This window comes from Gouania willdenowi, chromosome 6 (genome assembly GCF_900634775.1).
Source record: "Gouania willdenowi chromosome 6, fGouWil2.1, whole genome shotgun sequence".
In the NCBI taxonomy this organism is placed as follows: Eukaryota; Metazoa; Chordata; class Actinopteri; order Blenniiformes; family Gobiesocidae; genus Gouania; species Gouania willdenowi.
The window spans coordinates 44964250-44979441 of NC_041049.1; the positions used below are offsets into that span (position 1 = coordinate 44964250).

Sequence of the window (15192 nt, forward strand, 5' to 3'; positions counted from 1 at the left end):
TAAATCAGACTCTATAGTGACACCACGGTGGTTAGTGTAACTGCAGCCATCAACTGTTTAGTTATTACCGGAGCACAACTGATTGTAACTGACTGTGACGAGAGGATGGATACCTAACCGAACCCTGACGGGACCCGAGGGCACAGGATGGGTGGGGTTTGGACAGATACTTAGAACTGGTGTTTGGGTTTGGTCACATAGTGTCATTTGCAAACAGTGTTCTTCCTTGCTGCTGCAGCAGCTGTGATCCGCGGTGGAGGCCGAGGGTCGCTCTGCACAGAGCTGCACACAGCTCCAGTGAGCTCCTGTGTCTTCCTCTCCATTTTGACCGCAAAACGTTCGTGTCGCGTTGATGGCGGCCAATGTTCACAAATGAGAGTGTGCTCAGGAGGTCAGACCTGCTGGAAGATGCTCAGTAGATCATCGTCAAATGGTGCTGATCGACTGATTGACAGACTCTGTTGCTGCATTAACTCAGCTCAATGGCATCAACAGATCAATAGGACGGTTTATGTCCAAATCTGCCTGTTTTCTAGGGCTGTAGTCAACCAAGGAAATGGTTGGTCGACCGAGATTATTCCACTTGTAGCGATTAGTCCACAAAAAAAAAAATACAAAAAATAAAAAAAAAAAAAAAAATGAGCAGACGAGGAGAAAGAAAAAGAGAGAGAAATATTTTGTTTTAGTGTTTTGTTGTGCTGATTTGCTTTTAAACACAGACCATTTATGATATGAACCTTATTCAAGCTTTGACCAGAACCCGACAAAGCAAAAGTGAAACCTACAGGTCCGACAGACATTAGGTATTTATATCAGAGCCCGACCTGAAACAGGCAGTTAAAACCTTTTTTTGCCTCATACAAATGATATTTACATTTGTTCTGCTTTTATTAATAAACAAAGTCAACATCAGATCAGCGCACAGGCAAACAAACACAGTGAAGAAGCAGCCACATTAAATTAGGGGGAAACAATATCATTAGGTTTTAAAGTTGTTGTTCAAAAAAAAAAAAAAGGAAATTCTGTGTTTTTTTTCTACATTATTGAATGTTTGTGCAGCAGACAGAGAAGTCCACCTACCTCCAATTGAACTTCTTCAAATGTAATTTTGTGCTTCTGTGCACTCACCTCTCCACATTGAACAAGCAAAATGCTCATTTAAATAAGGCGGTCTCCACCACGTCTATACGTGCAGCTTTAAGTGCCGCAGTGTTAGTGATTTCGGGACACACCTGGTTTACCACCTTTTATTTCAGATCTTAGTGAATCCGCCCCAAAGTCTTTATCTGTCTCCATCAGCTTTAAATTGATGACTTTTGACTACATGCTGTAGGGGGCAGTGTTCCCTTTGCTAAAGCCAGGATCTTTTTCTGACTTGACTGTTTGACTTTTCTTTCAGGCAAACCCTGAATTCAAAGACAACACCACGGAGTCTAAGGGAGAGGTGAGCGCTCCAACGCAGCCCAATAAATCACAAACATCGAGGCTCGAACTTCCTGCTACTGCTGGATTTTCTTTTTCACTTCTAGTTTTTATTCAGACTGCTGTTAGGAGTATTGGATTTAATTAAAATTAAAATCTTACTTATTATTTCCAACTTTAGGGTTTCCTTTTTTTTCTTCAGCATTCAGCTCGCTCACACACTCCACACACTTCTCAAACTCTGCCGAACTCCAAATCTATTTTATTTTTTTTTCAGCACCAGCTACTTCACACATTTGTATTCTGGCAATGCAGGAGAAACACACACACACAAAGCTATACACGCTTTGTCATGCACATGTTGTATTTCAGACGCACAGGGGGCTCCTTACATAACGTCTGGATGGAGGGGGGTGTGGGTGGGTTGGTGGGGGGACGTGCTGTCTGCTCTGCTTCACTCGCTCCTGCTAAGCTGCTGAGGTGAGTCACCAGCAGAGGGATGGAGGGGAGAGAGGGATGGAGGGTGGGGGAGAAGCAGAGGCAGCTCAGGGGAGCTTCCTATTGACATGCAGAGAAGAGTGGGAAAAATTAACCCTCGCCAGTATTATCTGCAGCAGCATGTTTGTGTTTTGCAGCGTCTGATGCTGCTTTATGTCTAAAGATGTGACATAATAACAGGTCGGATTTGATTTTATCAATACATGCGCTCATTTGTCCACGTTTACACAAGGAAGCAGCACACAGAGCAGATTGTCTCTCAAACTCAGTCGAAACACTTTGTGAACTTGACGCTGTTCAATGAATCCAACTGTAACTGTGGTTTCATTAGCTGCATATGGAGAGTAAAGATTGAAGTTGCATTTAGAATGTTTTTTGTTGTCAAATGCTGCTCCAGCATCACAATGACCTCACATTTTTAGCTACATTTTCTGTTAATTAGTTTTGATTTAATTACACGGTACACTGGAAGAAAGGTTTTATAGACCCAAGTTATGTATTAATAGTATTAAAATAAGGACTATAATTCTGATAGACTGCTGCTCAAAACCATGAATGAAAAAAACACACAATATTACACAATAAAAACTGCAAAAACACACAAAAAAGCATAACAAATATACAAAATTATTCCATAAATGTCCAAAATTACAGAGAAATACACAAAGACTGACAAAAACACACAAAATCAAAACAATTTTTATGCCTTCCAAAGTAATTACACGGAAAATCCCCGGCAAAAATACACTAAAAAGCCAAGCAAAAATACACATTTACTTTTGCTTCTTTTTTTTTTTTATCCTCGTTGTGCGTCGTGCAGAATGACACAGAAAGCGTGTTCACCAAGAGGAAGCATCAAGCTGCAGAGAAGATCGCCTTCACCCTGGTTCCTGTTTACATGGGGAACGACATCGCCTCCCTGTTTGAGCTGGACGCCACCACCCTACAGCGTGCCGACTGCCTGGTCCCCAGGTCGGTTCATTTTGCACTCATTAAAAAAACAATCGGACATTAAAACATCTTCATGTCACCTATTGGTGCTGATAACATTCTAATTAAGGTTATTCTGCTAAATAAAAGGTTTCATTTTTTATTTACAAAAATAAAACCACTTGATTATCAAAAAACAGTTAGAATTAATTATAAATGACATATTATCAGTGCTTCAATGTGAACATTTTTAGATCCAAGTTAAAGGCACTCTTTTTCTCCATTGTGTATGAGATTTTTAATCATATTAATGTTTTTACTGCTGATTTTAATGTCTTTATTGATTTTTAAACTGTTAAATGTTTTCTGTTGCACTCCTTAATCATGTAAAGCACATTGAATTGCCTTATGTATGAAATGTGATATACAAATATATTTGCCTTGCCTTTAATCAATTAATTTTTCCAAAAACGGGAAAAAAAAGTTTTTGCCATTACCTTTTTTTTACTTTAAATCATGTTAACACAGAACACATTAATCAAAAAGCACACAATATTACACAGAAAAACAGCAAATAACATAATAAATGTGGGTTTTTAAAAAATTTTAATTAGATAAAGTCAGATTGGTAGTGATTTAAAGGTTTTTTGTGAGAATATAGGCTTGTGAAACAGCTAGAAGTTTAAATAATTGCTAAAAAAAAAAAAAAAACTGAAGCTTTCACACCATTATGTTACTATAGCAACGAAAAGTAAAGCTTATTCTGAATCCCGAGTGATGGTGTTCATTCTTGTAACCACGGCCAACATGAATCTAAAATCTAGATGAACTGTCCTCTTCCAATGCAGAAACTCCTACGTGAGACTGAGACACCTGTGCACCAACACATGGGTCACCAGCACCAACGTCCCCATCGATGCAGAGGAGGAGCGCCCTGTGATGCTCAAGGTCTTCACCTCCTCACTTTTCCCTTTGCAAAGAAATGAAATCCCTACAATGCACTTTGTTTTACTGCGTGTAGATCGGTACGTGTCCTGCTAAAGAGGACAAGGAGGCGTTTGCCATAGTGTCTGTTCCCCTGTCGGAGGTCAGAGACTTGGATTTTGCCAACGATGCCAGCAAAGTGCTGGAGTCGACCGTAAAGAAGCTTGAATACGCCAACATCACACAGAACGAGAGGAGGTACAGAGACGTGATTTCACAGCTAATGGATCGCACGGCGTAGGATTGCGGCTAAAAAAGTTTTTTTTGTGTGTTTTTTAGATTTGTCACCAAACTCCTGGAGGATCTAGTTTTCTTTGTGTGTGTGGTGCCAAATAACGGTCAAGATGTTCTGTCCGTGGTCACCACCATGCCAAACAGAGAGAGGCAGAAGCTCATGAGGGAGCAGAACATCCTCGCTCAGGTCAGAGATAGTAAAAAAATAATTCCTGTTGTAAAGTGTGGAGCAAAACGTCCCCATCACATTGTTTTTTCTTCCTTTAGATCAGATATGGACAACTGGCAGCCCCACAGTTGTGCGGCCCTCAAAGAATATGTACTAAATTAAATTAAAAACACACAAAAAAATCACTAAAATAACCTTAAAAACAGCAAAAAACTACTCCGAAAACAAACAAGCTAACATACAAATACACAAAAGACAGCAAAAATACATACGTTTTTTACAAAACATACAAAATGACCAACTAATACAGAAAGGACTACAAAAATACACAAAATTACAACAATTTTGACACGGCTCCAAAGTAAATGTATGTAATGACTCCAGAAACACAAACAATTATGACAAAAACAAACAGCAAATTCCACAAAAAACAGCATTAGAACACACAAATTGACACCTAAAACATACAAAACTACAAACGAATACACAAAGAAAAACATAAATACACAAAATGTCAACAATGGCCCTAAAGTAAATGTATACAATGACTCCAACAACATAAAAAAAATGACAGAATAATAGAAAAATACACAAAAAAGCAAAAAAAAAATGTGTGACCCCCAAAGTAAATGTATAAAACGAAATTACAGAAAAAATACACAAAAAAGCAAAAATGCACCGTTACTCGAACAAAACACAAGACGACTACAAAAAAAAAAGTGAAATATCATGACACACAAAACATCAAATATACGTGTACAGAATAATGCATAAAATAACTCCAAAAACACTTAAAAGTTTTCTTATTTCCTGTATTAATGCCCAGATTGGTCTTTATTTTGAATGCTGACATGAATGTTGATAATGTGGCCCTTTGATCAGAGAATCTATCAGTGTGATAGTAATTGCCCGTCTCTTCTTTAGATCTTTGGGATCCTGACGGCGCCGTTTGCAGACAAAGGTGACGGACCCATGCTGCATTTGGAGGACCTGGGAGACCAACGCTATTGCCACTTTAAGTACGTGCTGAGGCTGTGTTACAGAGTGCTGCGACACTCTCAGCAGGACTATCGCAAGAACCAGGCAAGACGTCAGCACATACAACTAACACTAGTTTCGTTACTTCTCTAGGTCTCATCATTTGACCTTCGCCATGTTTCACAAGTTATTTTTTAAATAAAACTTAACTATTTCTTAATTAACATTTTTCTTCTACTTTTCAGGAATATATTGCCAAAAAGTTCTCCATCATGCAGGCTCAGATTGGGTATGAGATTCTGGCTGAAGACACCATCACCGCTCTGCTGCACAACAACCGCAAACTGCTGGAGAAACACATCACAGCCAAAGAGATCGAGACCTTTGTGAACCTGCTGAAGCGTAACAGAGAACCCAGGTCAGACACGCCACGGTTCATAGATTCTATCTTTGCGTTCACTCTGAACGTTCACATCGTTGATAATCAGCTCCTAAATGTACATCTGTTTTTTTTCCTCACAGATTCTTAGACTACCTGTCTGATCTGTGTGTGTCCAATAAGACCGCCATCCCCGTCACACAGGAGCTGATCTGTAAATTTGTGCTAAATCCCACCAACGCAGACATCCTCATCCAGACCAAGTGAGTCACACCTACACATGTCTATATTTAAGTCTGCTCTATTTCAGATCATCATTTTTAAACACTGTTTCTAATGTTTACGGTGTAGTTATGGTATAAAAACACTCTTCAAAGCAAGTGAGTGCACAACACCACAACAAAAATATATAAAAAACACAACATAAAATACACAAAATTAACCAAAAGTTGTACAAGACGACTAAAAATGCATAAAGAATAACAGAAAAATCTATCAAATTACAACAAAAATACACAAAATTACTCATACAAAAATACAGAAAAATGGGAAAAAGGAGAACAAAAACACGCCAAAATAACACAAAAAAATAAAACATTACAACAGAAATACACAAAATTAACTAAAAGTTGCACAAGATGACAAAAAATACTTAAAAAATAACAGATCAATCTAAAAAGTGACTACAGAAATACACAAAATGACTCAAAATACACAGAAATTACTCAAAATACATACTGTACAAAATTTCAGAAAAATACACAAAAGCATAACAAAACACAAAAATAAAACAAAAACAGAAAATGACAACAGAAAAACACAAAATTAACTAAAAGTTACACAAGATGATTGTGTAAAATAAACAACAATTTACAAAATAAAAAAGCACACACACAAACTCTTTGTTCTTTCCTGTATTAATGCTAGGATTGGTCATTATTCTAATTGCTGACATGAATGTTGATAATATGGCCCTCAGATCAGACAAACATGTGATTTATCCGTCTGTGCTTCAGACTCATTGCTACAGGGTTATTGAACCATTTAGAAAGTAAAGTTTAAGACTTTTTAAGACCTTTTTTAAGACAATGACGAATATAATTTAAGGTAAAAAAGTAACAATTCCTTTGGATTTTTTAATTAATTTCCTCCTACATTGTTAATCTAAACTTACTGCTTTCTATTTTTTACTAATACTATACAATGTGTACATTTTGCTACATTACTTTTTGTTGGAGACCCATTCTTCCTAAGATACACTATAGTAACTAAGAATAAAAACATCAACCACTGTTTGGCCCATATAGATTTAAACAATCAAAGCTCACAGATGGCATTTTCTTCTTTATTTTTTATTTTCTTCCATTGTGATGCAGAACTGAGCAAACAACATACACAGTTGCATTACATTAAACATCACACTAGGGCTGGCCCATTTTGCCTAAAAAAAAATTCTGTTTTTTTTTAAAAAAAAAAAAAAAAAAGTTTCGATTTGATTTTTTATTTTTTTTTTATTTTTTTAATGCACTTAAAATGACTGCAGACATCAGATATATTGTCAAAAGTGCAACTTTATTGCTGTGATTGTCCTCAAGAGTTAAAATGCAGAGAACAATCCCAAAATCATCAAAAACATCAAAAGGCTCCACAATATGCCATACATAAAAGACAATGTAGACACAAAGAAAGCAGTTTATTTTTACAATTTTACTTTTGATTGTTGCTAGGTCAGGACTAGAATCAGACCTCTCTCCTGTTATAAATAAATAGCCAATTTATCTCTCCTCTCCAAGGAGGAGATGGCACAAAGGTGCTTAAGTATAGTTTACTTTAACAAAATTAAACATTCTGCGTGTCCTTTAAAATAAATGATATACATTTTTAAAATATTACTATTTTTTTTCCACAGATTTAATTACTGGTAAAATGTATTCTGTGCTAAACAACAACACATCTAATGTATAACAGAGCTTGATTCTATATTTCTATTCACAGCTCATTATCTCTTATGTGAATGTTGCCATGGCAACAAATAACAGCCGACGTTAGCAGCTAGATTCGCCCAAGCATCCAAACAAAAACCCATGAAAAATCCCAATTCGGCATATTTAAACAAAACCAACTACAGCTACCAACAGTTACACACTTTAAACTCTGAGCTAATGTGTTGTTAGCTTAGACTGAGCATCGGGGGGAGCGCTGTTGTTAGTACGGTCAAAAGCACCTATTCTACCGCTGTTAACATTACTCAATCTTACACCACACAGTATGAATACTAATATGACATTTTAACTTGCATTGAAATGAACCAGCATGTCATCGGCTCTGGAGTGACCCATGAACTCCGACCATTAGTAGCGGGAGATGACATGGTGTGTGCGCGTCTCCTCATCAGTAGTCCAGAAACGAACATGGAGGTCCATCTGTTTGCTGTTTGTCGTTTGATTCATGCTCTCGTTAAACAAGACAACATATGGCTTCTCACTGATGTTGCGTGATAGCTCCTTCTTTACAAATGAAGTGGATGCCATATTTTATTTTCACCACAGGTGAATGATTTTGTGAGCTGCGAATCGGGAAACATGGCTGCAACGAGGTCCCGTATGTCTTCGTTCTGAATTGTGCCTCGTCACCGTATCTGACTGTTGGGTGTCTGGCGGTGAAATGAAGCTTGTCATAGCCAACTGAGAGGTAGCAGCTGAAGTTGTAGCATCGGTCAGCGGTGGTGTAAATAAAGCAGGGATTAGCCTGGTCCCGCTAAGGCTTGCTGCTGCCACGTACCACTGGTGCTCATTTCCCCTCGTGCTACTCGACGGTTTTGAAAGAAAACGTATTTTTGCAGAGTTTGCTAGTTCCCTCACAGCTGTTTTCAGCTAGCGCCAACCACCTTCTGAACATATCCTTTGCACTTCCCCATGTCAACCGCTTACTGCGACAATGGTGACACGCAGCCTGACGTCAGCGTCTGTAGCCGACGTACTGTAAAGCAGCTATTAAAGGTGTAGTCTTTCAATCAAGGTACCGTAGTAAATTCAACCAATACGCACTATTAGCTGTTTTACGGTGGACAATCTCATCGGCATTAAGCACACGGTCTGAAAATGTAATAACAATATATTTAAGACAATTTAAGACCTTAATTATCCAGATTTTTATGTAAGACTTTTTAAGGACCCGCGGGAACCCTGTACTAACACTGAGCCGGAGGAGATGGAGGATGAGGAGGTTTGGCTGTACTGGATCGACAGCAACAAGGAGCCCCATGGCAAATCTATCCGTCATCTGGCCCAGGACTCTAAGGGCAACCATAAGATGGATGCAGACATCATCACTTACTATAGGTACCCGCTTCCCTTAGCAAAGCCACAGTGAACTAGCTCACATCAGCAGAAAGGAGACCATGTGTCCGTCTTTCACCTCCTCTGCAGGTACCAGCTGAACCTGTTTGCTAAGATGTGTCTGGACCGACAGTACCTGGCTATCAATCAGATCACCAATCAGCTGCCGGTGGATCTGATCCTGCGTTGCATGTTTGACGACTGCCTGCCCTACAACCTCAGAGCCTCCTTCTGTCGCCTCATGCTGCACATCCACGTTGACCGTGACCCGCAGGAGTCCGTGGCTCCCATAAGATACGCCCGCCTTTGGACAGAGATACCCTCCAAAATCACCATCAATGAGTGAGTTTCTCTCCTTCAAGCTTCTGGAGACGATCATAAAAAAAGTTTCATTATGTAGGACTCATCAAAGATCTTTTGCTCAAAGATGTATAAGGTTGAAATTGCCGTTCGAAAGTTTGCTTTGATCTCCACTATAAACGCTCACTTTTTTTTGCATTGTCCAAAAAATTTTACATTACATTATGAGATGTGGAGTCCTGTAGACTATCTATAAGGAGGAATAAAGGGGAGAGATTTTTAGGGCCCATCCATAAAGTCAGCATGATGGTCCATTGTTCTATGAATCTGTGATAACCACATTTATTTATTTATCTGAATAATATCCACTGTTATCCAGGAAGTTTATTATTAATTGCGACAGAGTTCAAAGTCATCTTAAAGATGTAAATCCTTGTTTTAATCAGAAATAAAATGGGTTAAAAGTGACCAAATATGGTGGAAAAAGTGGTGAAATGGGATTTAAAAACCATATCAATTGGTTAAAAGTTGCAAATTAGAGTGGCCATAAAGGGACCAAAAAAGTGGTAAAAAGGGTTGAAAGTGTCAATATTGGAACAAATAATAGAAACAATTAGTTAAAACTGGCAAATAATGGGCATGACAAATCGTGAATGTGGTTAAATTGACAAAAAAATAAGCATGAAATATGGGGAAAGAGGTTAAAAGTGACAATAATGGGTCAACATGTACAAAACAAGGTGGGAAAAGTGGTGGAAAGGGTTTATAAGCGCTGAAAATGTCTTGAAAGTGAAAAAAGTGTGCCGAAAAGGCTTTGAAATTTGAAGAAGTGACAGAAATGGGAGTAATGTAGCAAAAATGCATTAAAAGAGCAAAAATATGACAAGAAAAAGTGATGAAATGTAGCAAGTTTGGTGAAGTTGCAGAAAAAGCGTAAAAATAAGCAGTGTCTCGCGACCCCAAATGGTGTCCTGACCACAAGGTTGAAAACCTGCTGCCATAGACAGATATATAGAAATGTGTTTTCTTTATTCTTACTGTGATTTCTTGTGTCTAGGGGTGGGAACCTCTGGGTACCTCACGATACGATGCGATACAAAGCTCACGATAACGATTATTTCACGATATGACAATACTGCAATTATCGATATATTGGTAAAAAATCAATCTACGATAATCTATGACATAACAAGAAAAAAAAAGATTAAGTGATATATATATATATACATTTTATATCTCTGAAAGACAATAAATTGAAAGTGTCCTATGAACAGTGACACTATTTTAGTGCAACATTTCTGTAAATAAGTGTCAACATACCAATGTAAACAAATAATCTCCAATAGTTCGTTCTTTAAACAAAATATATGGTTTTTCTTACCAGTGACATCATTATAGTGCAATATTCCAGTAAACAATAAATTGGTTCATTCAACAAACAGTGACAACATTTCTGTGAAGACGTACCTGCACATTTTAGTGAAAAAGCAGAAAAGGTTTTGAAATTAATAAAATAAATCTTAAATAAAAAATATATCGTGATATATCGCCGTATCGAGATATCGTCACACTCCTAGTTTCTTTACCAGACGAGGAGAACAGTATTCAGGTGATTAACATTTTTGTTCAAGTTTTTTTTTCTCCCACATAAGCCCCAAAATAAACATCCACCATTGTTTTTTTTTTGTTGAGCAAATGATCTATTATTTTATTGATCTGTGAGGCTTAAACTATGTCTGTGTTTCAGCAGTTGATTACAAGTCTGTTTTTGTGTGTCACTACACACACCCTAATCTTATCACAGTTTTGAGTACGAGTCCACTGACAACTCAAGAGACGAGCTGAAAGGAAAGTTTTCTCACACCATGCAATTTGTGGAGGAATATCTTAAAGATGTGGTCAGCCAGGCATTTCCATTTGGAGATAAGGAGAAGAATGAACTCACTCTGGAGGTAAACTTTAATTGAGAGAACAGCAGCTTTTCTTTGGTGTGTTTTTTTCATGATGAACTATGTGTCTACATTTCTTGTTCAGGTGGTAAACCTGGCTAGAAGCCTGGTTTACTTCGGTTTCTACAGCTTCAGTGAGTTGCTGCGTCTCACGCGCACTCTGCTGGCCATCCTGGATATAGTTCAACACCCGCTCACATTCATGCACAAACTCAACAAGAGCCCTGAGGCCGGTCAGTGCACGCTGCCAGCACACGTTCATCTTAGCATAAAGGGAGACAAATCTTTACTAGCTCAGGTTTGATTATGTCAAAACAATGTATCTGTTACATGACTCACCGATATATTGAATTCCATTGGTTTGAAAAAATTAAATGTAGTTTAGAAATCATTTTATATTAATTTAATTAATATTTTTTTCTTTGTGTTCATTTTTGTCTCTGTGTTCTTTGTCTTTTTCTTGTTCTTCTTCTATCCTCCTTCTTTGTGTTTTTCATCTTCTTTTTCGTGTTTTTCGTCGTCTTCTACTGTTCTGCTCATTTTTCTTCTGCATGTTCATCTCCAGCTTCTTCTTCGTGTTCTTAGTCTTCTTCTCCTTGTTCTTTTTTGTGTTCTTCATCTTCTTTTTTGTGTTCTTTATTCTTCTTTGTGTTATTCGTATTCTTTGTCTTTTTCTTTATCTCTGTCTTCGTCTTCATTTTCCAATTCTTCTTCTTCTCAGTGTTCTTTGTCTTTTTCTTCATCTATGTCTTCTTCTTTCACTACTTCTTCAACTTCATCATCTTCATATTCTTCGTCGTCGTATTCGTATTATTCGTTAAATATTCAATATCTGTTTTGGCTTTTTCCTCTTTTATTTAAAATAAATAAATAATGGAACCCTATTTATTTTTTTGAACTTAATCCAAAAATAAGGCTATTAGCAGCAGGAAAATAGTTTGTTTTTTTTCTCTATCAGTCGATTAAAAATACACTGTTTGCTCGTTGGTTTTCTCTAGGGAACAATGTCCTGAGAACAATCCACGGCGTTGGAGAGATGATGACTCAGATGGTGATGAGTCGAGGCGTGCCGCACAGCCTCCCGGATACGCCGCCCTTCCTGCGTTACGGCAAAGGACACTTCCTGCCTGACAACGAGGATGTGATGGTGATGGACACCAAGCTGAAGATCATTGAGATTCTCCAAGTGAGTCAAACTCCTGCTGCACATTTGGTTCCTTTGTTTGCCTCTTCTGGCCGTTTCAAAGGATGTCTTCTGTTTCAGTTCATCCTGAGTGTGAGGTTGGATTATAAGATCACCTACCTGTTGTCCATCTACAAGAAAGAGTTTGAGGAGAAAAGTGAAAACGACCAAATGGCTGAATTGTCTCTGTTTTCATGTAAAAAAAAAAAAAAAGTCTTTCTCTGTGTACAACCCTCCAAACTTCATCTCAGCATCTTATTAACTTTGTGTTTGTTCTGAAGCTCCTGAACCAGATGTTGATGAGATCACATCCAAAGCAGAGAGCATGTTTGCAGGGAGGTACGTACAAACATTCTTCTTCTTCTTCTTCTTCTTCTTCTACTACTTCTTCTTCTACTACTTCTTCTTCTACTACTTATTCTTCTACTACTTATTCTTCTACTACTTCTTCTACTACTTCTACTTCTTCTTCTTCTTCTACTTCTTCTTCTTCTTCTTCTACTTCTTCTTCTTCTACTTCTACTTCTTCTTCTTCTACTTCTTCTTCTTCTACTTCTACTTCTACTTCTTCTACTACTTCTTCTACTTCTTCTTCTACTACTGACTTATCCAAACAAATAAACCTCCTTGTGCCCTTTTTTCTTCTTCTTCTTCTTCTTCTTCTTCTTCTTCTTCTACTTCTACTTCTACTTCTACTTCTACTACTACTTCTACTTCTACTTCTACTACTTCTACTTCTACTACTTCTACTTCTACTACTTCTACTTCTACTACTTCTACTTCTACTACTTCTACTTCTACTACTTCTACTTCTACTACTTCTACTACTTCTTCTTCTACCTTTTCTTCTACTTCAACTTCAACTTCAACTTCTACTTCAACTTCAACTTCAACTTCAACTTCTACTTCTACTTCAACTTCAACTTCTACTTCTACTTCTACTTCTACTTCTACTTCAACTTCAACTTCAACTTCTACTTCTACTTCTACTTCTACTTCTACTTCTACTTCTACTTCTACTTCTACTTCTACTTCTACTTCTACTTCTACTTCTACTTCAACTTCAACTTCAACTTCAACTTCAACTTCAACTTCAACTTCTACTTCTACTTCTACTTCAACTTCAACTTCAACTTCAACTTCTACTTCAACTTCAACTTCAACTTCAACTTCTACTTCTACTTCTACTTCTACTTCTACTTCTACTTCTACTTCTACTTCTTCTACTTCAACTTCTACTTCTTCTTCTACTACTGACTTATCCAAACAAATAAACCTCCTTGTGCCCAAATTCAGTTCTGAATTGAGTCCCGTGGAGTTGGACGATGAGGGTGGCCGAACCTTTCTGAGGGTCCTGATCCATTTGATTATGCAAGATTACCCCCCGCTGGTGTCGGGCTCGCTGCAGCTCATCTTCAAACACTTCAGTCAGAGAGCTGAGGTGCTGCAGGCCTTTAAACAGGTAACAACATCACCTGAGGCATCTCTTCAGATTCATTAGCCCTCATTTATCAACTGTTCGCACGTTCAGATCTGAGCGTACGAAGTGGTTTTGACCATATTCATGCAAGCTTTGGTATTTATCAATTCTGATGTGAGCATAAGCTACGATCAGATCTCACATCTGGTCTAATAATAATAATAACAAGAAGACATAGTGATCAACATCCCCTGCCAGATTGGTTCTAATTATAACTCTCAACCTTTTCCTAAATGTCCTAAATCTAAGAACTTAGATGTATACATAAGAAAATATTATCACAGAATGTAAAATTACTAACTATCTTAAATGGTTTCTAAGAAAAGCTAGCATTAAAGGAGTCGTCATTTAAAAAATGGGGCTCCCGGGGCCCCCTGGCACCACTTTGTGGTGGGGGATAATAATAATAATGCATTAGATTTATATAGCACCTTATGTTCATGACTCAAGGCACTTTACATTATTCTTTCGCTCCACACTTAGTGGTGGTAAGCTAGTATTGTAGCCACAGCTGTCCTGGGGCAGACTGATGGAAGCGAAGCTACCATAGTGAACCACCTCCAACACTCACTCACACACTACATTCATATTAGGCAATTTGGTGAAGTGCCTTGCCCAAAAAGACTATGACTTTGCTAGAGTGGGATTCGAACCTCCAACCCTTAGTGGTTCAGAACATCAAAATGTGAGTGAGACTGCAAATAAAATATTAAAGAAACCTCAGCTGTCATTGAGGCCTTTCTTTCTTTCTTTCTTTCTTTCTTTCTTTCTTTCTTTCTTTCTTTCTTTCTTTCTTTCTTTCTTTCTTTCTTTCTTTCTTTCTTTCAACTTCATATTTTGTTAAGCGCATTGAGATGACTTTGTTGTAATTTGCGTTATATAAATAAAATTTAATTTAATTGAATTATTAAAAGAAAATAAACAAAATAAAATTAGTTTTAAAAAAACCCCACGGTGGAAGAAAAACCTCCTTCATGCTTTTAAATTTTGGAGGGGCCAATGGCACACTTTGGCAGCCTTGCATCCATCAGTCTGCCCCAGGGCAGCTGTGGCTACAATAGTAGCTTACCACCACTAAGTGTGGAGTGAAAGAATAGTCCCTTTATTCTGTAAAGTGACTTTGAGTGTTCACAAAAAGAAGTACTATTTAAAATTGGTGTATTATTATTAATATTAAATGTAAATAGTTGCTTAAATGTTTACAAATGTGCTGCAGTAATAAGCGGTTTGATCGTTAATTTCTTTTGATGTGTTATTTATTGCCTAAAGCATGCGGACAAAGGCCGTTATAAACGTCATATCCGTGTGTGTCTCTGTAAGATCTCTGTTGTGAAGTTGTTCTCAGTGC

The 15192-nt window shown here is 37.6% G+C and overlaps 1 protein-coding gene across 2 annotated transcripts in view; it reads left to right on the forward strand.

Moving 5' to 3' along the window:
* The window catches only part of itpr2 (inositol 1,4,5-trisphosphate receptor, type 2), a 125862-nt gene that overhangs the window by 24271 nt on the left and 86399 nt on the right, over positions 1–15192 (forward strand). For both annotated transcript variants that reach the window (XM_028448514.1, XM_028448515.1), the window contains exons 10-25: positions 1400–1444; positions 2741–2892; positions 3699–3798; positions 3872–4032; positions 4114–4255; positions 5162–5320; positions 5461–5633; positions 5738–5857; positions 8756–8935; positions 9023–9274; positions 11037–11184; positions 11267–11414; positions 12180–12367; positions 12446–12560; positions 12646–12703; positions 13661–13826. In XM_028448514.1, the coding sequence (XP_028304315.1) occupies positions 1400–1444; positions 2741–2892; positions 3699–3798; positions 3872–4032; positions 4114–4255; positions 5162–5320; positions 5461–5633; positions 5738–5857; positions 8756–8935; positions 9023–9274; positions 11037–11184; positions 11267–11414; positions 12180–12367; positions 12446–12560; positions 12646–12703; positions 13661–13826 (2307 nt within the window). The remainder of the gene's footprint in view (positions 1–1399; positions 1445–2740; positions 2893–3698; positions 3799–3871; positions 4033–4113; positions 4256–5161; positions 5321–5460; positions 5634–5737; positions 5858–8755; positions 8936–9022; positions 9275–11036; positions 11185–11266; positions 11415–12179; positions 12368–12445; positions 12561–12645; positions 12704–13660; positions 13827–15192) is intronic.